This window comes from Haliotis cracherodii, unplaced genomic scaffold (assembly GCF_022045235.1).
Source record: "Haliotis cracherodii isolate W230 unplaced genomic scaffold, xgHalCrac1.p SCAF_17, whole genome shotgun sequence".
Classification (NCBI taxonomy): domain Eukaryota; kingdom Metazoa; phylum Mollusca; class Gastropoda; order Lepetellida; family Haliotidae; genus Haliotis; species Haliotis cracherodii.
This window is the reverse complement of record NW_027266272.1, coordinates 19,616,440-19,638,295: the sequence shown is the minus strand read 5'-3', so window position 1 is coordinate 19,638,295 and position 21,856 is coordinate 19,616,440. Positions and strand designations below refer to the sequence as shown.

At 43.4% G+C, this 21,856-nt stretch overlaps 1 protein-coding gene across 1 annotated transcript; it reads left to right on the top strand.

Moving 5' to 3' along the window:
- Positions 1-1,596: 1,596 nt before the first annotated feature.
- LOC139464493 (tRNA (cytosine(72)-C(5))-methyltransferase NSUN6-like) lies at positions 1,597-18,216 on the top strand. Its single transcript, XM_071246019.1, has 11 exons — positions 1,597-1,722; positions 2,966-3,118; positions 3,779-3,883; positions 6,690-6,783; positions 7,278-7,434; positions 8,457-8,617; positions 9,618-9,658; positions 11,987-12,116; positions 13,390-13,547; positions 15,663-15,788; positions 17,839-18,216. The coding sequence occupies exons 1-11, from the start codon at positions 1,651-1,653 to the stop codon at positions 17,998-18,000; spliced, it is 1,359 nt and encodes a 452-aa protein (XP_071102120.1). The 5' UTR covers positions 1,597-1,650; the 3' UTR covers positions 18,001-18,216.
- The last annotated feature ends 3,640 nt before the right edge of the window (positions 18,217-21,856 follow it).

The following is a 21,856-nucleotide window of genomic DNA, read 5'->3' as shown; positions in this document are numbered from 1 at the left end:
TCGTATGGGGTGTAATGTACCCTGTGTGTGAGCCTATGTACCCCTAGCCGTCAGGCTCACACACAGGGTACATCACACCATATGCCCCAAGGGATCGGTTGACAACGAATTTATCTAACCGACATTCATTCCATCTTCCCGAGGCAAGAGAGTTAACAGTTTTCACCCTTGCCAAACTAGGCTGGTATTATGGAGTTACATTTTGGCTGGACTAACGAGTTTATGTATAGTCCAATCACAATCGCACAACGGAATCGAAATCCGGTTCGTAAACTGTCATGCAGATTTCGGTCGATTGCAGGATTTGTGAAGCATGTGCACCGCCAACTCGTTGTCAACAGATATTTTCCAAATCTTTTCGTGTTACTGGTGAATCAAGGCGCTCACGTGATTTGATGCACTTCGCGATGTAAGACCCGTTTTATCACAGTATAGATATTGATTATCGATCAGATCGTCTTGACTGGGTGCCGCCATTTTTAAGCAAAAGCAAGTGATACGAGAGGTGGCATCTGATTGATCTATAGAAGAGGCTTAGAAGGGACATAACACATTATAGCCACTGGTGGCGCTACGATCGAGCCAATATGTCCAACAGAGCCCATGCAAGTCTATGATATTTGGCAAGTCTAGATTACTGCAGTATCTGAAAATGAAGAAAGTCTCTGGGCTCCTTTGTATTATATTTTATATTTATAACTTGTCTGGCTTTTATGTCTGTAACACAGTTCATTTCAGAAACTAGATGTAAGTCTAACCATCTTTTTCAACGACGAGAAGTTACAAAGATGGAAAGAAGTTTTATGGCGTTGATGAATTGTACGTTCTGGCTTTCCATTGGGCATACAAGTTTCTCCATTCTTTCATTCTGATTATGTAACTATGCGATCTCTAAACGACACTAGCTCATATTCACTTATGAATGCGTAATGGTTGTGGCGCATACACCCGACAAATCTGGTTTTAAGGAAGCAAACCAGGCTCCTCGCAGTGTTCTGGGAACACACCAAGCTCCTCACAGCGATAGCCCGTTCGTGGAGCTCTGCCACCATTCAAAACTCCACACTGTGAATAGGTGGCCACAACCATGCTTGGAGTTGAACTCGCAACCGAATGACCGTTATGTTTACCAACAAGGGACGACTGTCGTGACGCCGAATACACTTATCGGTGCTAAATTACTTTCTTCGTTTGTCAATTTGAATTTCTGTTTCATTAAAACTATCGTATTATTGATGTGGTAAGAACGTAAGGGAGAAGTTGGTTGATTTTCCGTTAGTCTGTAATCTCGAACCAATCTGATTATTAAAACAACAAAGTAAATTCATCTGGAAAACATGGTCAGTCGTAAACCTTTTTCAAAATGAAATATGATGGCATTCCCAAAGACATTTAAAACAAAAGTATCAACGTTACTACATTTTGGGTTAGAGGGCAAATTTCAAGATTCTTGTAATGGCCGCGCCCACACTGGTGGCAGCGATGTTACCGAGAGTGTAACGAAGGTGTCAGTACTGTCACGCGCTGTGAAGGAGCTTGCAGCAGGGCCGTGAGGCGCTGTGTGGGAGCTTGCGTTTGTTGGAGCCGGAACCACGTTGGATGTTACGTGTGTTTATTTACAAATAGCTCTTTTAATCGTATGAGCTTGTGATGGAACTGCTGCCACTCAGACTCAACGCAGACGTTGAAAATATGGTCAAAGCAACGTTTGAAGTTCCCATGGTCGTAGTATATCAATTGCAATGACATTTCATGCTTTTCATCTTTCTTCGTTCTATTTTCGATCAACCATTTTCACGATTTTGTGTGCTAGCCAGCGTCGGTTCAACATCTGTACAAAGCAAAGTCAGCCTTACGACTGTCCAAAAAATGATGTTAAAACAGGGTAGATAAGATCTTCTTAGGGTGGATCTTTGCTTTGAGGAGTAATGCTTGAGAGAAGGAAAATGTTATCAAAATTGTTCAAATAATTTAAGGAAATGTTTGACAAAAGCGTATAAATTACCATTTTTCAGTCACATCAATTGGGGAGGAAGACTTTGGTGAGGTTACAAATTACATCAATTGGGGAAGATAATATTTTCATGTTCACCTTGAAAATATATATTTACACTTAAATATTCTAAACTGTTGAATGTTGTTTTCTGTCTGGTTATTACATGGTTTAGCCGCCCTCAGTGTCACATTGCTAGTCATATGCGATGAGCAAATTTGATGAGAGATGGCTCTATGACACGGCTGATTGAATGGATCGAACATGGATGGCGAAGTTTTAGCTCATGTATTTCTTCCCTGTGTTGGGGCGGTCGGGAAGCCTAGTGGTTAAAGCGTTTGCTCGTCACACCGAAGACCCAGGTTCGATTACCGACATGGGTACAATGTGTGAAGCCCATTTCTGGTGTCCCCCGCCGTGATATTGCTGGAATATTGCTAAAGGCGGCATAAAACCATACTCACTCACTCACTCACTCTTCCCGGTGTTTTTAACCGCTGAAATATTGCTGACTGGGTATGTGAAACAATATAAATTCACTCAGGGGATAAGACAAGGCCAGACTTGTACACATCGTTATTCATGTGGAATAATCTTGAACATGACGTTAAACCCCATGTGACACGAGTCCCTCCTCCCTCCATCACTCACTCACTCACTCACTCATGACTATGCTTGTCGTAAGAGGCGACTAAAGGGATCAGGTGGTCAGGCATGCTGACTTGGTTGATGCATGTCATTGATCCCAAGTGCGTTGATCAATGCTCATGATATTAATCACTGGATTGTCTGGCCCAGACTCGATTATTTACAGACCGCCGTCATATAGCTGGAATATTGCTGAGTGCGACGTTAAACAACAAACAAACAAAACACTCACTCACTTATCCACCTCCTCACTCACCCACCCACTCACTCACTCTCCCACCTACTGACCCACCCGCTCACCCACCCACTTACTCACTGTTGTAGGATGAGAATGGCCCTGAAGGAAGCACAGACAAGCGACTCTCCAACCTGCTGAAGTGGCTGGGTCTCCCCCCAGCGTACACAACACTGAGGATGAACACAAGCAGTCACACCACAGAGAGCATCATGGAGATCCTCCGAGCAACTCTAGCAGAGGCACGGTTTCAGATTGGTTCATTGTCTTGGCTGCTTGTGATCCTAAATGCCCTGAAGATAGTCTTAGAAAGGCATTTAGAAGTGATACACATAAGGAAGAGAATTTATGGATGTCAACTTGGAGTACATGCTTACTCTTTCATCAGGTGAAGGAGTAAGCATATTCTCTGAAACGTTGTTTTCCTCATAATAAAGGAGTTGACATCCATAAATTCTCTTCCTTATGTCCTGTAGATAGTTTTCAAATTTGGGAGAGATGTAGATGAATGTACTATCAAAAGTAGATAAAATCCTGAAAGTGTCTAATGCTGTTATCTCCAGCAGAATAGAATCCAGCACTGAGTTCAGTATCATCAAACAAAACAAAGTATTTCTGGAGGTAAAAAGTCAAGAATGAACACTGGTGATATGTAATTGTATAGCCAGGGGTTAGTTTTCGTACCAACGGGATCGGGTGGTCAGGCTCGCTGACTTGGTTGATGCATGTCATCAATCCTAATTGCGTGGATCGATGCTCATGATATTAATCACTGGATTGTCTGGTCCAGACTGGATTATTTACAGACCGCCGTCATATAGCTGGAATATTGCTGAGTGCTGCGTAAAACAACAAACCAACCCACCAACCAAATCATGTCTTATTTAATTTATCGGTTCCAGCAATGTGTCACGAGGGACATGGAGCCCTTTGACATGGCCGCTCATCCTGCACTCCGGGACTGCGTGGTCATCACAAACAGAGGACCCAAGTTGGATATCAAGCTGGTGAGATTTGAAATTCCCCCAATCTCATTAAAATCAGGTCTTAGTTCTCGCTACTGCCAAAACAAAGATCTGAGGACATCCTATTACAGGTCTCGTCAGAATTACATTTCACAAACTTTGACCGACCAATGAAATGATGAACAAGAAGTCAACATTGACCAATCGAGCAACACAGCACTAGTTTCAAACTGGGGACTTCCATTTCAGACTACAAATGTGAAAACTGAACAAAAGAACAGGATTGAGTGTCTCATAGATGGCTGGGATTGATGGCAGTACATCCCAAATGTTTATACCTTTGAAGCGAGAAAAGACAATTATTTTGATGGAATCAGTTGTACAGCCCGCAACTGTCATTTTGAATACTCTGCGTTTACCTTTTTCGAGCTTGCATGATAAGAAAACACATTCCAACTGTTAAACTGTTGATATTGAAAGACTTTTACAGCTGAACTTTGGCATGTATGGTTCTCCTTTTGATGACATCATATTCTAATGTGAACTAACATTTCAAAAAGCTCCACTTACCTGATGGGTATACTTGTTTTTTAACCAAAATACCTTGTAACATTTTGGGGCAGTTGGGTAGCCTAGTTGTTAAAGTGTTCGCTCATCACGCCGAAGACCCAGGTTTGATTCCCGACAAGGGTACAATGTGTGAAGCCCATTTCTGGTGTCCCCCGCCGTGATATTGCTAGAATATTGCTAAAAGCGGCGTAAAATCAAACTCACTCACTCACCTCGTAATATTGATAAAAGTACTTTTGAACAGAGAAGCTGGATGAACATGAGGAAGATGACTACCATATAAACATGCTTACAGCGGATGTGATTCACATTATAAACCTGGTGATTCAAAAGTTGAAAGACCCATGAAGATCCGGGGTAGAAAAGGTCTTCAGCAACCCATGCTTGCAGTAAAAGGCTACTATGCTTGTTGTAAGAGGCAACTACAGGATCAGGTGGTCAGGCTCGCTGACTTGGTTGATACATGTCATCGATCCCAATTGCGTTGATCAATGCTCATGATGTCAATCACTGGATTGTCTGGTCCAGACTCGATTATTTATAGACCGCCGTCATATAGCTGGAGCTGGAGTGCGGAGTGAAACAACAAACAAACAAAGAAGTTGGAAAGTTTCACAGAAGTGGAAAAGGTCAAAGACCAGCATCACTTCAGGCTCTGGGGGCGGTCGGGTAGCCTAGTGGTTAAAGTGTTCGCTCGTCACGCCGAAGACCCGGGTGTCCCCCACTGTGATATTGCTGGAATATTGCTTAAAGCAGCGTAAAACCATACTCACTCACTACTCACTCAAGTATATGCACTCACTCACTAACTCACTCACTCACTCACTCACTCACTCACTCACTTCAGGCCCTCCTCCTCGTCCCATGTCACTATGATATGACTGAAATACTGTGCACAGTCACATGCTGTACGGATGCACACAGTCTGGCCAAACGGAAGATCGATGGTTCAGTCTCCGGGCCATTTTATACCATAGGATGGTACATGTTACCCTGCCTGGAGCTCAGCATTTAATAAAGCAGGAACTGCTCGGAGTCAGTATCATGTGTCGGACTCTGAGTAGGATGTCCATGTTAAACTGTGATATGGTATGTCAGTGGACTAGTACTGGCATCAGTCCGGACTAATAACAGCAGCCACACGCACTCAAGCACAACACTACAGAGTTCCCTCGTTATTGCGCTCTTCAATATAGCTCTAACTTGGTTATAGCGCATGGTAAAGCATGGCTCCCAAAACTTTTAATAAACTCAAGTTTTTCCAATGACATGATGTTTTCCCCCATCTCAGAAAACATTATCAGCAGATCACCGTGATCACTTACCCCAGAAATACCAGTCAACAAATCCGAACTGAAGTACGCAATTGAATCCTATTATCATAATATCTGGTAATAAAAAATATAAGTACATCAGTGAAATAATCTTGAACGCCACATAAAAACCCCAACCTCACCGCATCGCATCACATCACCTCGCCCTGTCAGATGGTGTTTCCATTCAATAGCAGGTTAATTTGGGCCTGTTGGAATATAATGTTTTAGATATATGTTTTTCCTTCCACCTATTGATTTCAGGGCATACTTTTTATAATCCAACGATTGAAAAAAGGATTCCTGGGCCCACTTGCACAAAGCGATCTTAGCGCTAAGATGATCGTAACTCCCATTCTTTAACGTAGGCTTACTATAGTTGTAGTGCTAAGATCGCTTTGTGCAAGATCTCTTACTGACCCCAAGGTGCTGGTCGCTGGAGTGGACTACGTGGATCAGATTGTCTGACTCGGTGACTTGGCTGATTCCATGTCATTGTGCCCCAACAGTGTGGTTCTTTGCTCATGATGTCAATCACTGGAAAGTCTGGTCCAACTTGGATTATTTACTGGCCACTGTCCTACAGCTGGAGGGGGCACGGGTGGCCCAGTCGTCTAAGGTGCCGCGATTCGCCGTGCAGAGTTGCGTCCCTTGGGCACGCCAGAAACCTATGATTGTGGGTTCGAATCTCGGTTCGCCCCGATTATGTTTCTAGGTTTGTCAGCACCATACCCGAGCTCTTGGGTTTCACCGAAGTGGTAAACGTCTTATACCTGCATCACTTCGGGCTTTCCTCCTACATTAAGCTGACACGCCGCGATATAACTGGAATACTGTTAAAAGCGGCGTAAAACCCAACTTACTCACTCCTACAGCTGGAATATTTGCTGAGTACAGTGTTCAACAACAGACAAAACAAACAAGGAAAACAAGAGTTATTGACTCACATGTGATTGATGCTTCAGTGTGACAAGGAAGTGGTTGTGGACCTGGCGTGTGGCATGGCGGTGTTGCGTGGAGCGGATGTCTTCGTCCAGGGCATCATGGCAGCCCCAACAAGTAGGTCAGCGCCATCATGGACGACTCATAACGCTGAATTATAGACAGGGGCGGTGGGGTAGCCTAGTGGTTAGAGCGTTCGCTTCCCAGGCTGAAGATCCGGGTTTGATTCCCGACATGGGTACAATGTGTGAAGCCCATTTCTGGTGTCCCCCCGCTGTGATATTGCTAAAAACGGGTTTCATCATCCCATCGGGTACAATGTGCGTAGCGAATGTCTGGTGTCCCCCGCTGTGATATTGCTGGGATATTGCTAAAAACAGGTTTCATCACCCCACTGGGTACAATGTGCGTAACGAATGTCTGATGTCCCCCGCCGTGATATTGCTGGGATATTGCTAAAAACGGGTTTCATTACTCCATACCTGTATTCACGGGTTTCATGAAAGTTGTCAAGTCTACAAACTGTGTCACTTTTTATTTTCCTCCAAAATGCCTCCATGTCGCTGAAATATGGTTCAAAGCCATCTTAATCCTGTTTGAATTATCTCCAGGTGTGCATGCCGGAGACCACGTGTCGGTATACGCTGACCTGAACGCTGAGTGTCGTAAAGGTCTCACTCAGAAGTTCACAGGTCACAAGATGTTTGTGGGTAATGGAGTCGCACATGTAGGGAGGGAGGACATCTTCTGCAGCTCGGAAAAACTTAGGTAATAATAATAATAATAATAATAATGATAATAATAATAATCTGTACTTTTATAATGCATTAAATCCACACCCAAAATGCTGTATTGTATAATTACCCTGGTCAATGGATCAGTGTGCACTAGAATTTCATTTTCAGTAAGATAAGGCATTTTAGAATCCTGCATCCTGATTGGCTGGCCCTGAGGGACCGACCATTTATTAGTTGGGGCGGCAGATGGGAGGGAGGAGGGGGTTGGGGGTTGGGGGGGTGGGGGGGGAGATTGCCTGTGTCAGAAGGGAGAGTCCGGAGATCAACACCCTAGAATATGACAGTGGAGACTTTAGGAGAGGGTCATTTAAATAATTCATATATTTGGGGAGGGTCATGTTAAAATAGATATTTTATAATAAAATATAAACTGCTTATTTTCAGTATGTATGTGCATCAAAACCTCCTACCCACCCCTGTAATAAATGACCGGTCCCTTACAGGTGTCTATATGAGAGTATGATTTCTCAAACCTGACCAGTAGGCTGTTTCAAACACTGATAGGTGATAGATCATTGAAAGCAAAGTAGAAATACATTTCTATATATTTTATACATGGACCCAAAGAAAACACTGATTTTTGAGTATGTTCTCAAATTCAATAAAGTAAACAAGATTTGATTTTGACACTTAGCTATCATGTCATATTTACCTTGTCACAGTGCTTGGATTTCCTGTCAGTAGAACATTTGACATCATATTGGTGGCATGTACTTTGAGAACTAAGCATTTCAGGATCACTTCATCTTGGCTGGAGCAGACGTCTGAGTAATCCTTACATGGTACCTGATTTTATTGTCTCTTATTGAAGACTTCGTGATTGCATGTCTCGATAACAGGGATCCCTGCTCTTGCTTTCAGTCACAGGTTTGCCTGGTCTACTTCCGTCACACAGCTAGAATAATGCAGCCAGCAGCATTTTAAACTTCACACACTCACATTAGGTTAATACTGGTGTGTGTTTTTTTCTCATGTTATTGTTGATGTTTTCAGTGGTGTTGGCATAAGGATGACACAGCCAGTGTTCCAGGCGCCATCTCTGGACCGAGTTTTACCTGCCCTGGTGTTCCCACAGAATCTGCCCTCCATTGTGTGTGGCCATGTCCTTGACCCCCAGCCAGGGGAGACAATTCTTGACATGTGTGCAGCACCAGGTAGGATTAAGATATTTTTTGCGCAGAAATATTTAAAGCCAGAAGTCGACTAAGTCACTGGTCGATGGCCAACAGACTACTGCTTCCTGATTGGCAGATAATACACAAGGCATGTTTTGCATCATTGCCCTGAACGATGTCACTGATTTCAGATTATTGTCTACAGTTATTTGTCTTAATGGTCATAAAAAGCAGTTTGTGAAATTATTGTTGTTGACATACACAGAATTACACAGTAGGCTCACCAGTGTATACCTCCTTAAACGCACAGATTAGGGCTGGCACAAGTCCAAATGTACTACCCGGGTACCCAACCCCCTATTACCCGACCCTACCCGGGTACCATCTGAAGGTCTCAAAAGTTGGGAACAAGATCTCTGATTGGTAATTGTTTTACCACAGACCTGACAAAAACTATTAAATACATGTATCAAACGATCATGCATTCACTGAAGTTGACTGAAGCTTTATCTTTACTCAAACATATACAAGTCAAAGGAATGTGTGCATCGTCAGAATGAATTGCGAACATTAGCGACTTGTAGTGTAACCATTGAGCTTTAGTGAGTTTTTGTCATTAAACAATATATCTCAGACTATGACCTCGGGTCCGGGTAGTCCTGTGGGTACCCGGGTCCTACTGAGAACCCACCCGACCTGAGTACCCGAGTTACCCGTCCCAGCCCTAGCACAACCTATATATCTAATGGCAGTGGCCCAGGATTAACATGTGTGATATGCAAGCACGTTTTAAGCAAGGGAATCAGGACTTCAAAATAGTATTATAAATGTGAGTGAGTGAGTTTGGTTTTACGCTGCTTTTAGCAATATTCCAGTAATATCTTGGCGGGGGACACCAGAAATGGGCTTCACACATTATAATTGTAAATCAACCATCTTCATTGTAAATCAACCATCTTCAAAATGATGATGTGGTATACATGATGTGTGACAAGACGTAAGGCAGATGAATCAATGTATTTCTGTTTCCTGTCAACAGGTGGGAAGACGGTCCATATCGCCACACTCATGCACAACAAGGTGGGTGTCTCCCATCACATCTGTTACATCTTTAGTCATGGAGCAATGCCATACATATACATTTAGATTTATTTAACAACCACACTTGACAATTCTATTAATTAGCCTAAAATAAAATAACAGTTCTCAGGCAACGCCACATCATCATAAAGTTCGCAGCACGCTTTTGTTATTTCCTTCTTTTTTTTAAATAAAAAGATTTCTTAAATATTCCAAGTCCAACGGTAGTCAAATACTGTATGCCAGTCTTTTACTCATCAAGGAATACATTTATATATTTATGTAGGGAGAACCTTTCCGAGTTTGTACATGATTGTTTATTCGGTTACACAACCACCCCCCCCCAAAAAAAAAACCCACAAAAAATGAAAAGTGAATGATTTACTGCAGACTTGGGGCAGAATATCGACCTCTGTGCAGTGAATACCTGGTATTAACAGTCTCACAAAGGGAGATGATGTGGATATCGAGCAATCTCATTAAAATCAGGGGCGCGTTGTCAGCCACAAATCACTTAGAGTAAGCAAATTAAACGCTCATCTTGGGGGCTGCAACAGCTTGAAGCATACTCTACCAAAATGGCTCATTCATTGCGCCACCAGTGGCTATTACAAGTTAAGTCCCTTTTATGTCCCTCCTATTGACCAATCAGATTCCACCTCTCATATCACTTGCATTTGCTTCAAACAACATGACGATGCCCATTCATGTCAATTTGATCAATAGTCAAGACCTATATTGTAATAAAACGGGTCCTACCTCATGAAGTGAATGAAATAACATGAGCACCTTGATTTAAAACATGAAATGATGTCTAAAATATCTGTCGACGCCTAGTTGATGGTGCACATTCTTTGCACATCTTTACAGTCGACCAAAATCTGCACGTTGAAATCCATGTTGTTTAAGAACCAGATTTCCAGTTCAAAGTTTGATGGGACTATGCATAGACTCGTTACTCCAGCCAAACTGTAACTCTGGAATTCCAGCCTAGTTCAGCAAGGGTGGAAACTGGACTGTTACAGTCAGTTAACACCCTTGCCTCAGGAAGATGCACAGACTGGGGAAGCTGGGATGTTATCTGCCTTTGCCCATTCCCCAGCCAGACCCGTGAAGATCCGGGGTAGAATAGACCCGTCTTCAGCAACCCATACTTGCCGTAAAAGGTGACTATGCTTGTCGTAAAATGCGACTAACGGGATCGGGTGGTCAGGCTCCCTGACTTGGTTGATGCATGTCATCGATCCCAATTGCGTTGATCGATGCTCATGATATTAATCACTGGATTGTCTGGTCCAGACTCGATTATTTACAGACCGCCATCATATAGCTGGAGTATTGCTGAGTGCGGCATTAAACAACAAACCAACCAACCAGCCATCCAACCAGCTGATCCGGTCAAGAATTTCTTGTTTCACTGTCAGTCTCAAATTTCCATCAGCCGCCATTTTGGTTTGAGGACAAAGCAACCCCATCCAGTGATTGGAGTTAGCGCCCTGTTCTTATGTGAATCAATGTATATTGCTTGCAGCAAAGCTACTGGTTTTTTGCAATGCAAACCTGATATATTACTTTGATAAATACCTCTGTTGTTGAAATTCTGAGGACACCTTATTAGATTATGACCATGAAGGCTTTTGAATTCTCGGTACGAGTAACCAAAATGTTCAGACAATTATATCTGACTTATGTATCTCCAATACCAATATAATCTGGGGATTTTGATTGCAGGAAAGGTAATACCCTGCTGTGGTTATTTTATACCTCCTGTTGTATTTTGGCGCAATGGCATCTACACCCAAAAGGGCGTTCAATTGAATGTATGTATGTGTTCCGTGACGGGTGTCCTTGCAAAGATTTAAATCCAAGTTGCGTGTAAAGAAATGAAGAAGAAAGCTGACATCTGACTGGCTCAAGAACCTACACATCTTTCATTTTTATTGTGTGGTCAAAGTCTTGTCAGGGTTCTCCTGGTGATGGTGTGTTCAGATCTTGATGCATAGAGGAGTCAGATCAGAGTGAATGGTCGGATGTTATTGAGATTTAGTATTGAGGGGCCCACTGATACAATGTTGTGAACGACTGGCGATGTCTACAATGGTAAATGTTATCATAAAAGGCCGCCTCTTAAAATTCAGTAAAGCAGGCTTGAGATGAACCGATGACAAAAACAGCCGACTCAAATTAACTCATATTATCTTGATCCAAAATGTTGGCACACATGAATTCCAAGAATAATTTTGAGGCACTCTGGTACACTTGAGGAAAAAATATACTTCGCTCCTCATCTCTTCTGATGTAAATAAAGGATAAAATGTCTATTTTCAGGGGAGAGTTGTGGCACTGGACAAAACCCCTCAGAAAATTGCTCGAGTTGAGAATAATGCAGCGAACTGGGGAATTACGATCATAGAAACGTACAGTGGGGACTCTCGCAGGGCACTGGATGACCAGGCAGGTAGGTAGCCAACAGGCATTGCCCAAAACTCGTGGTACAAATCCTTACTGTATCTATAGTAACAAGTGCATGTTGCACATGTTGTAAGAAAACATTGTGCATCAGTTTAGGAATTGTTTAATTTGTTTGGTATTTTGTAATGCAAGTATCATTATTTAGAGTTTCAAATGCTGTGTAATTTAACTTCCAAATAAAATGATCTATCTTTTAGGGCAGGGACAAGTCCAAATTTATTACCTGGGTACCCTACCCTACCCTAACCAAACTGAGGTCCTACTCAAGGCCCACCCGATTTGAGTACCCGAGTTACTCCCTACCGTCTTTTAAAAAAAAATTTTCTTAATTTCTTTGATTGAGAGCCGTGAAGATTGAGGGTAGAATAGGTTTCAGCAACCCATGCTTGCCGTAAAAGGTGACTATGCTTATCATAAAAGGGATCGGATGGTCAGACTCACTGACTTGGTTGATGCATGTCATCGTATCCCAATTCATATGTCAATCACTGGATTATCTGGGCTAGACTCAATTATTTACACACCACCTTCATATAGCTGGAATATTGCTGAGTGCAGCGTTAAACAACAAACAAACATCCTTTGATTGGAAGGTATTGAAAGCATTTAAAGATCAGAAGGATTCATTGGGTGAAGTATTTATCATTTGCAGTGATTGTGATTTTAGTGTCTTGGACAAGCAATCTTAGGTTCATTTCAAACACTGTTCTACTGATGTTGATGTGGCAAGAGCAATTTTACTTCACATTTACAAAATTTCAAATAATTTGAGTATGTTTAAAGCCGCTTTTAACAGTACTCCTGTTATATCACGGCGTGTCAGCTTAATGTGGGAGGAAAGCCTGAAGTGATGCAGGTCTTAGACGTTTTCCACTTCGATGAAACCCACCAGCAAGGGTATGGTGCTGACAAACCTAGAAACATTATCAGGGTGAACCGGGATTCGAACCCACAATCATAGCTTTCTGGCATGCCCAAGGGATGCAACTCTGCTAAGCAGATTGCAGCGCCTTAAATAATTTGATACCAAGGACCAATGAATGCTATGTTTAGTGTTGTCCAATTGCAGCCAACAAGACACCAGTCTTGTTGTTTATATAGACAGTAGCCCAGTCATCTGTCTTCTGTGTAGTAACATTCAAGGTGGAACCAGGTGATGGGACGAGTCTGGGACTTTAAGATGGAGTTCCAGCACTGTCACGGAAGTAAGATGGCGTTAGGTCTTAACTGAGTCTTTGTATTCCGTACCTCTGTTCCAGCAACCACTGGTGGCCCACCCTACCCTTCCTGTAGTTTTGACCGCATCCTACTGGACGCCCCGTGCAGTGCCCTGGGTCAGCGGCCGGCCAGTCGGAATGCAATGAAGCTCAGTGAACTCCAGTCCTACTCAGTATATCAAAGGAAACTTTTTTCCAAGGTGAGTTTAATTTGAATTACTTTTTGCTTCAGAAGGGAAATGAATATGATAAAAACTGTATTTTGTTTAATTTGAATTACTTTTTGCTTGAGAAGGGAAATGAATATAATAAAAACTGTATTTTGTTTAATTTGATTTACTTTTTGCTTGAGAAGGGAAATGAATATAATAAAACTGTATTTTGTTTAATTTGAATTACTTTTTGCTTGAGAAGGGAAATGAATATAATAAAAACTGTATTTTGTTTAATTTGAATTACTTTTTGCTTGAGAAGGGAAATGAATATAATAAAAACTGTATTTTGTTTAATTTGAATTACTTTTTGCTTGAGAAGGGAAATGAATATAATAAAAACTGTATTTTGTTTAATTTGAATTACTTTTTGCTTGAGAAGGGAAATGAATATAATAAAACTGTATTTTGTTTAATTTGAATTACTTTTTGCTTGAGAAGGGAAATGAATGTAATAAAACTGTATTTTGTTTAATTTGAATTACTTTTTGCTTGAGAAGGAAAATGAATATAATAAAAACTGTATTTTGTTTAATTTGAATTACTTTTTGCTTGAGAAGGAAAATTATATAATAAAGCTGTATTTAATATGTAACTGGTATCTGAAGGGTAAATAGGTTTCTCTTCAAATCTGTGAAGAAAAAGTCTTGATAGAGTGATCTCCCTTAGACCAATGTTTTCACCCTTAGAATATGAAGCGTACATAAAATGAGTAATATTTGAAAAGTCACAAAATCCAAGGAGGTGACATAAGGGCTCTTTTTGTCCCCTAGAATCTGCATATTTTAAATAAGCACAACATTCAGAAATCATATATTCATAATGTTAGATGTGTTCATATGAATGAGAATTTGACTTCAACACTTGTTTTATTATGAATGTCAAATGTGCAGGTAACTCACTGTAAAATGTGTGACTAAGGCTGAGGACGTTTTCAGGCAGTAATGTCAATCTCATTAAAATCAGATCTTAGTTCTTGCTATCGCTTAACAAAGATCTGAGGACATCCCATTACGGGTCACGTCAGAACGACCTTTCATCCAACCAATCAAAGCGTCGCTTACCAGATCATGAAAGTGACAGTCAGAATGTGTTTCTGATCATGCAACCTCGAAAATGTTAACACATGGTATTCCGAACAACAGTAACGGCCCGTGCGACTGATTCAGTCTAAATTATCGTCTATCTCTCACTTCCGTGGGATAAACATTTGAACGGAGGAGGCATTGCACAGTATGTGGGAAGCACTGCCATACAATCTCAAAGGTATATTAGACATTCCGGAATGTTTGTTTGTTCAGTTTTCAAAATTTTAATTGAGAATTGCGTGAACATATTTTTCAAGCGTAGTCTGAAATGGAAGGGGCCAGGTTGAAATGAGTGTCGTTAAGCGCAAGAAAGCTGCTTTCTAATTGGCTGATGTCGACTTCTTGTTAGTCATTTCAGTGGTCTGTCAAAGTTCGCGAAAGGTCGTTCTGACATGACCGTAATGGGATGTCCTCAGATCTTTGTTAACCAGCAGCGAGAACTTAGATGTGATTTTAATGAGATTGAAGTAATGTCAAACCTGAAGTATTCCCCACAGTGGGTGTGAGAGGAAAAACTGACACAGAGAAAGAGGGTGAGGGGGCCAAAATTTGTCACAATTGTTCAGTTTAAAGACCAGTCCCATTCCCACCCACCCCTATATTTCTTGATCAGTCACTAACTGCCTCGAATGGAGTTTGACCCATGAAGATCCGGTGTAGAATAGGTCTTCAGCAACGCATGCTTGCCGTAAAAGGTGACTTTGCTTGTCATAAGAGGCAACTAACGGGATCGGGTCAGACTCACTGACTTGTTTGTCTGAGTTGTCTGGCTTGCTGACCTGGTTGATGCATGTCACTGTATCCCAAATGCGTGGATTGATGCTCATGATGTCAAACACTGGATTGTCTGGTCCAGATTTGATTATTTACAGACCACCGTCACATAGCTGGAATATTGCTGAGTGTGGCGTTAAACAACAAACAAACAAAACAATTGGGGTTTGAAATGTCTAAACACAAAGTTTACAAGCAAACATTGTACAATTCACTGAAACACTTGCCCCGTGTGTGACAGGCGGTGGGGCTGCTGAAACCTGGTGGGGTGCTGGTCTTCAGTACCTGCACGGTGACGAGGGAGGAGAACGAGGGTCAGGTGGGGTGGGCGCTACAAACCTTCCCCAGCCTCACCCTCCTCACACAGGTGAGTCCCCTCATTCTGCCAACTCATTTGCAATTCTTTTAATTAAGTAAATATTTTTAAAATGCCAATATGTCACATTTTGGGAATTCTAGGTATCTTGCTAGATGTTTGTGACATGATGTTACCAAACAAACACTATATTATATACTGAAAATGTTATGTTTGCACCATTCGAATAACAGTTTTATTTTAGCCAAATGTATCTGGCAAAAGAAAAAAAATATATGAATGTTTTATTCATCTACTTGTAGGATCTTTAGTGTTAGTAGTGATTGCACATGATCCTTTAGTAAATGTATATGTATACATGTTTTGTTTCTTTGGATATTGAGAAAAAAAAGTAGTTCTTTTACTTGTCAAGTTTATGATAAAGGAGTGAGTGAGTTGAGTTTAACACCGCTTTTAACAGTATCCCAGTTTCATCACAGCTTAATGTGGAAGGAAAGCTCGAAATGATGCAGGTCTCAGACCTTTACCACCTCGGTGAAACCCACAAGCAAGGGTATGGTGCTGACAAACCTGGAAACATGATCGGGAAGAACCGAGATTCGAAACCACAATCATAGGTTTCTGGCGTGCCCAAGGGATGCAACTCTGCACAGCCAATCGTGACTGGGCCACCCGTGCCCCTTGGTGATAAAGAAGCAGTATATAAATATGTATGTAGTGATTTCACCTGAGGGATTCCTGGTTAGAATTGGTGCCCTGCAACCAATGCTTGTTGTATGAGGCAACTGTGGATGGGGTGGGGTGGTCAGGCGCTGTGATTTGGTTGATTAAGTGTCATCATGCCCCAACGCGACCGCCTCCGTGGTTTAGTGGTAGAGCGTCCGCCCAGACAGCCCGGGGCCTGAGTTTAGTACCCCTTTAATGACATGAGAACAGTGTACCAAGTACAAGTACATCCCAAGTCAGACCGCATCCGTGGTTTAGTGGTAGAGCGTCCGCTTGGAGAGCCCGGGGCCTGAGTTTAGTACCCCTTTAATGACATGAGAACAGTGTACCAAGTACAAGTACATCCCAAGTCAGACTGCCTCCGTGGTTTAGTGGTAGAGCGTCCGCCCAGAGAGCCCGGGGCCTGAGTTTAGTACCCCTTTAATGACATGAGAACAGTGTACCAAGTACAAGTACATCCCAAGTCAGACCGCCTCCGTGGTTTAGTGGTAGAGCATCCGCCCAGCGAGGGGAAGGTCCGGGGTTCGATCCCTGACCGTGTCATACCAAAAGACGTTAAAAGATGGTACTTGTTGTTACCCTGTCTGGCACTCGGTATTAAGGGGCCAAAACAAGGACTGGTCGGCTCGGAGTCAGTATACTGTGTTTAAGTGGGGTGTTCATGTTAAACTGTAGCATGGTATCTCAGTGAGCTAGCACTATAAATCGGCATCAGTCTGGACTAGTACAAGCAGCCACACAAACACACACACACACGTACATGCACGTTGCTATATAAGTGCAATAATCTTGGACGCGACGTTAAAGCCCATTTTTACCTCACCTCATGCCCCAATGGCACCCGTGAAGATCCGGGGTGGAATAGGACTTCAGCAACCCATGCTTGCTGTTAAAGGCGACTTTACTTGTCGTAAGAGGCGACTAACGGGATTGAGTTGTCTGACTTGCTGACCTGGTTGATGCATGTCATCGTATCCCAATTGTGTGGATCAATGCCCATGATATCAATCACTGGATTGTCTGGTCCAGAATCAATTATGTACAGACCGCTGTCATAAAGATAGAATACTACTGAGTGCGGGGTTAAACAATAAACAAACTTACTCCTACGGCGTGAGACATTGCTAATAATAACCACTGGTTCATCTGGACCAGATTTTATTTATTTGTTCTTTACAATGCGATTCGAATATTGCTGAGTCAGCATTAATTAAAAAAAAATTTATGTAGTTATTTAGCACTTATGCTCTGATGAAAGTCCTACTGTTCAATATGGAAACAAATTATACTTTATGTCAGAAAAAAATATATTTGAGATTGTCAGTTCAAGTTGAGTATTAACAGGCAGTTAGGTCCTACTCATGCTATGTTCCAGGACCCTCACATCGGAGGTATTGGACTCCCAGGGACAGGCTTGTCGGAGGGGGATAGGTGTAAAGTCCAGAGATTCGACCCCAGCATCCTGACACTGGACACCCAGAGCCCGGATACTGACACCATCGGGTTCTTCATTGCCAAGTTCCAGAAGACAAGCTAACATTGCCTGACTGTCCAGGAAGATCTCGACATCGTGTAGTGACAGAGGGCAGGCTGACCTAACCCATTGTCAGCTACAGTTAGATGAGTGTTGTTCTCATATGATCTCTTCAGGAGTGAGTCAGTGTGGTTTAGTTCAAGTGGCCAAGCTGACCTGGCCCATTGTCTTCAGGAGGGGGCACAGGTGGCCCACTCACTCACTCACTCACTCACTCACTCACTCACTCACGCACGCACGCACTCACTCACTCACTCACTCACTCACTCACTCACTCACTCACTCACTCACTCACTCACTCACTCACTCAGTTCTAGTGGCCAAGCGTGACCTGACCCATTGTCAGCTACAGACAGACGCCGTTATCATATGAGCCCTTCAGGAGAGAGTCAGTGTGGTTTAGTTCTAGTGGCCAAGCTGACCTAGCTACAGACAGATGCCATTATCGTATGAGCTCTTCAGTAGAGTCAGTATGGTTTAGTTCTCATGAACAAGCTGACCTTGCATGTTCCCAGCAACAGATCAGCCCTTACTGCAGGAATCCTTCAGAAGGGAGTCGATCTGGTCAAGTTCCAAAGGATAAGTTGACACACCTGGATATGGAGAGACTTACCAAGAGATTGTGAAACAGACACTCATGTAGCTGCAGTGGGGTGTGACAATACCTTGGTCTACAGGCTGTGTGTCAGCCAGTTCCAGGCCTATTTACCCGTTGCCTAATGTTGTTGGTTGAGGACACGCAACAAAACCCTTTCCATATTCATTAGAAATCTCTGCTAAAAGCAGAGTCAGTTGTACGATTCCCACAATATCATGATCATGAGAAATTGGTGTAGTGTATGTGTGGTTTGTAAGCCTATGTTATTGCCAAATAAATTATCTTCTCTTACAGTGACTTCTATCTTTTGTTCTCGCCCGGAGTCAATGATCACGTTTTCTTGAACTGTTAAAAAATCTATGTGTCACATCATGACAGTATGACTACTGTTGTTCAGTTTCTACACTAGAGACTGTTATCTAACTAAAGTTGTCTTTGCCACCAATGTTTTTAGGGAATGAATTGGTTACTGATCTGTGGGACATTCGACAATCAGCCTCTTTATTCTTGCCAAGCCTCCATTTCATTTCAAGCTGCTCATGGCTATGTTACAGCTGCAATAGTGATGATAGTAACTCACCCACCCTGGGAGCAAGCAGTGTAAACCCGAGTAACTCACCCACCCTGGGAGCAAGCAGTGTAAACCCAAGTAACTCACCCACCTAGGGAGCAAGCAGTGTAAACCCAAGTAACTCACCCACCTAGGGAGCAAGCAGTGTTAACCCAAGTAACTCACCCACCTAGGGAGCAAGCAGTGTAAACCCAAGTAACTAACCCACCCTGGGAGCAAGCAGTGTAAACCCAAGTAACTCACCCACCCTGGGAGCAAGCAGTGTTAACCCAAGTAACTCACTCACCCGCGGAGCAAGCAGTGTAAACCCAAGTAATTCACTCACCCTGGGAGCAAGCAGTGTAAACCCAAGTAACTCACCCACCTAGGGAGCAAGCAGTGTAAACCCAAGTAACTCACCCACCCTGGGAGCAAGCAGTGTAAACCCAAGTAACTCACCCACCTAGGGAGCAAGCAGTGTAAACCCAAGTAACTCACCCACCAAGGGAGCAAGCAGTGTAAACACAAGTAACTCACTCACCCTGGGAGCAAGCAGTGTTAACCCAAGTAACTCACTCACCCTGGGAGCAAGCAGTGTAAACCCAAGTAACTCACTCACCCTGGGAGCAAGCAGTGTAAACCCAAGTAACTCACTCACCTAGGGAGCAAGCAGTGTAAACCCAAGTAACTCACTCACCCTGGGAGCAAGCAGTGTTAACCCAAGTAACTCACCCACCTAGGGAGCAAGCAGTGTATATCCAAGTAACTCACTCACCCTGGGAGCAAGCAGTGTAAACCCAAGTAACTCACCCACCTAGGGAGCAAGCAGTGTAAACCCAAGTAACTCACTCACCCTGGGAGCAAGCAGTGTTAACCCAAGTAACTCACCCACCTAGGGAGCAAGCAGTGTAACCCCAAGTAACTCACTCACCCTGGGAGCAAGCAGTGTAAACCCAAGTAACTCACCCACCTAGGGAGCAAGCAGTGTAAACACATGTATCTCACCCACTTGGGGAGCAAGCAGTGTAAACCCAAGTAACTCACTCACCCTGGGAGCAAGCAGTGTAAACACATGTATCTCACCCACCTAGGGAGCAAGCAGTGTAAACCCAAGTAACTCACTCACCCTGGGAGCAAGCAGTGTTAACCCATGTATCTCACCCACCTAGGGAGCAAGCAGTGTAAACCCAAGTAACTCACTCACCCTGGGAGCAAGCAGTGTAAACCCAAGTAACTCACCCACCTAGGGAGCAAGCAGTGTTAACCCATGTATCTCACCCACCTAGGGAGCAAGCAGTGTAAACCCAAGTAACGCACCCACCAAGGGAGCAAGCAGTGTAAACCCAAGTAACTCACCCACCTAGGGAGCAAGCAGTGTTAACCCATGTATCTCACCCACCTAGGGAGCAAGCAGTGTAAACCCAAGTAACGCACCCACCTAGGGAGCAAGCAGTGTAAACCCATGTATCTCACCCACCAAGGGAGCAAGCAGTGTAAACCCATGTATCTCACCCACCTAGGGAGCAAGCAGTGTAAACCCAAGTAACTCACCCACCTAGGGAGCAAGCAGTGTAAACACATGTATCTCACCCACCAAGGGAGCAAGTAGTGTAAACACAAGTAACTCACCCACCCTGGGAGCAAGCAGTGTTAACCCAAGTAACTCACTCACCTAGGGAGCAAGCAGTGTAAACACATGTATCTCACCCACTTGGGGAGCAAGCAGTGTAAACCCAAGTAACTCACCCACTTGGGGAGCAAGCAGTGTAAACCCAAGTAACTCACTCACCTAGGGAGCAAGCAGTGTAAACACATGTATCTCACCCACCAAGGGAGCAAGTAGTGTTAACCCAAGTAACTCACCCACCCTGGGAGCAAGCAGTGTTAACCCAAGTAACTCACTCACCTAGGGAGCAAGCAGTGTAAACACATGTATCTCACCCACTTGGGGAGCAAGCAGTGTAACCCCAAGTAACTCACCCACCTAGGGAGCAAGCAGTGTAAACCCAAGTATCTCACCCACCTAGGGAGCAAGCAGTGTAAACCCAAGTAACTCACCCACCTAGGGAGCAAGCAGTGTTAACCCAAGTAACTCACCCACCTAGGGAGCAAGCAGTGTAAACCCAAGTAACTCACCCACCTAGGGAGCAAGCAGTGTAAACCCAAGTAACGCACCCACCTAGGGAGCAAGCAGTGTAAACACATGTATCTCACCCACCTAGGGAGCAAGCAGTGTAAACACATGTATCTCACCCACCTAGGGAGCAAGCAGTGTAAACCCAAGTATCTCACCCACCTAGGGAGCAAGCAGTGTAAACCCAAGTAACTCACTCACCCTGGGAGCAAGCAGTGTAAACCCAAGTATCTCACCCACCTAGGGAGCAAGCAGTGTAAACCCAAGTAACTCACCCACCCTGGGAGCAAGCAGTGTAAACCCAAGTATCTCACCCACCTAGGGAGCAAGCAGTGTAAACCCAAGTATCTCACCCACTTGGGGAGCAAGCAGTGTAAACCCAAGTATCTCACCCACCTAGGGAGCAAGCAGTGTAAACCCAAGTAACTCACCCACCTAGGGAGCAAGCAGTGTAAACACATGTATCTCACCCACCTAGGGAGCAAGCAGTGTAAACACATGTATCTCACCCACCTAGGGAGCAAGCAGTGTAAACCCAAGTATCTCACCCACCTAGGGAGCAAGCAGTGTAAACCCA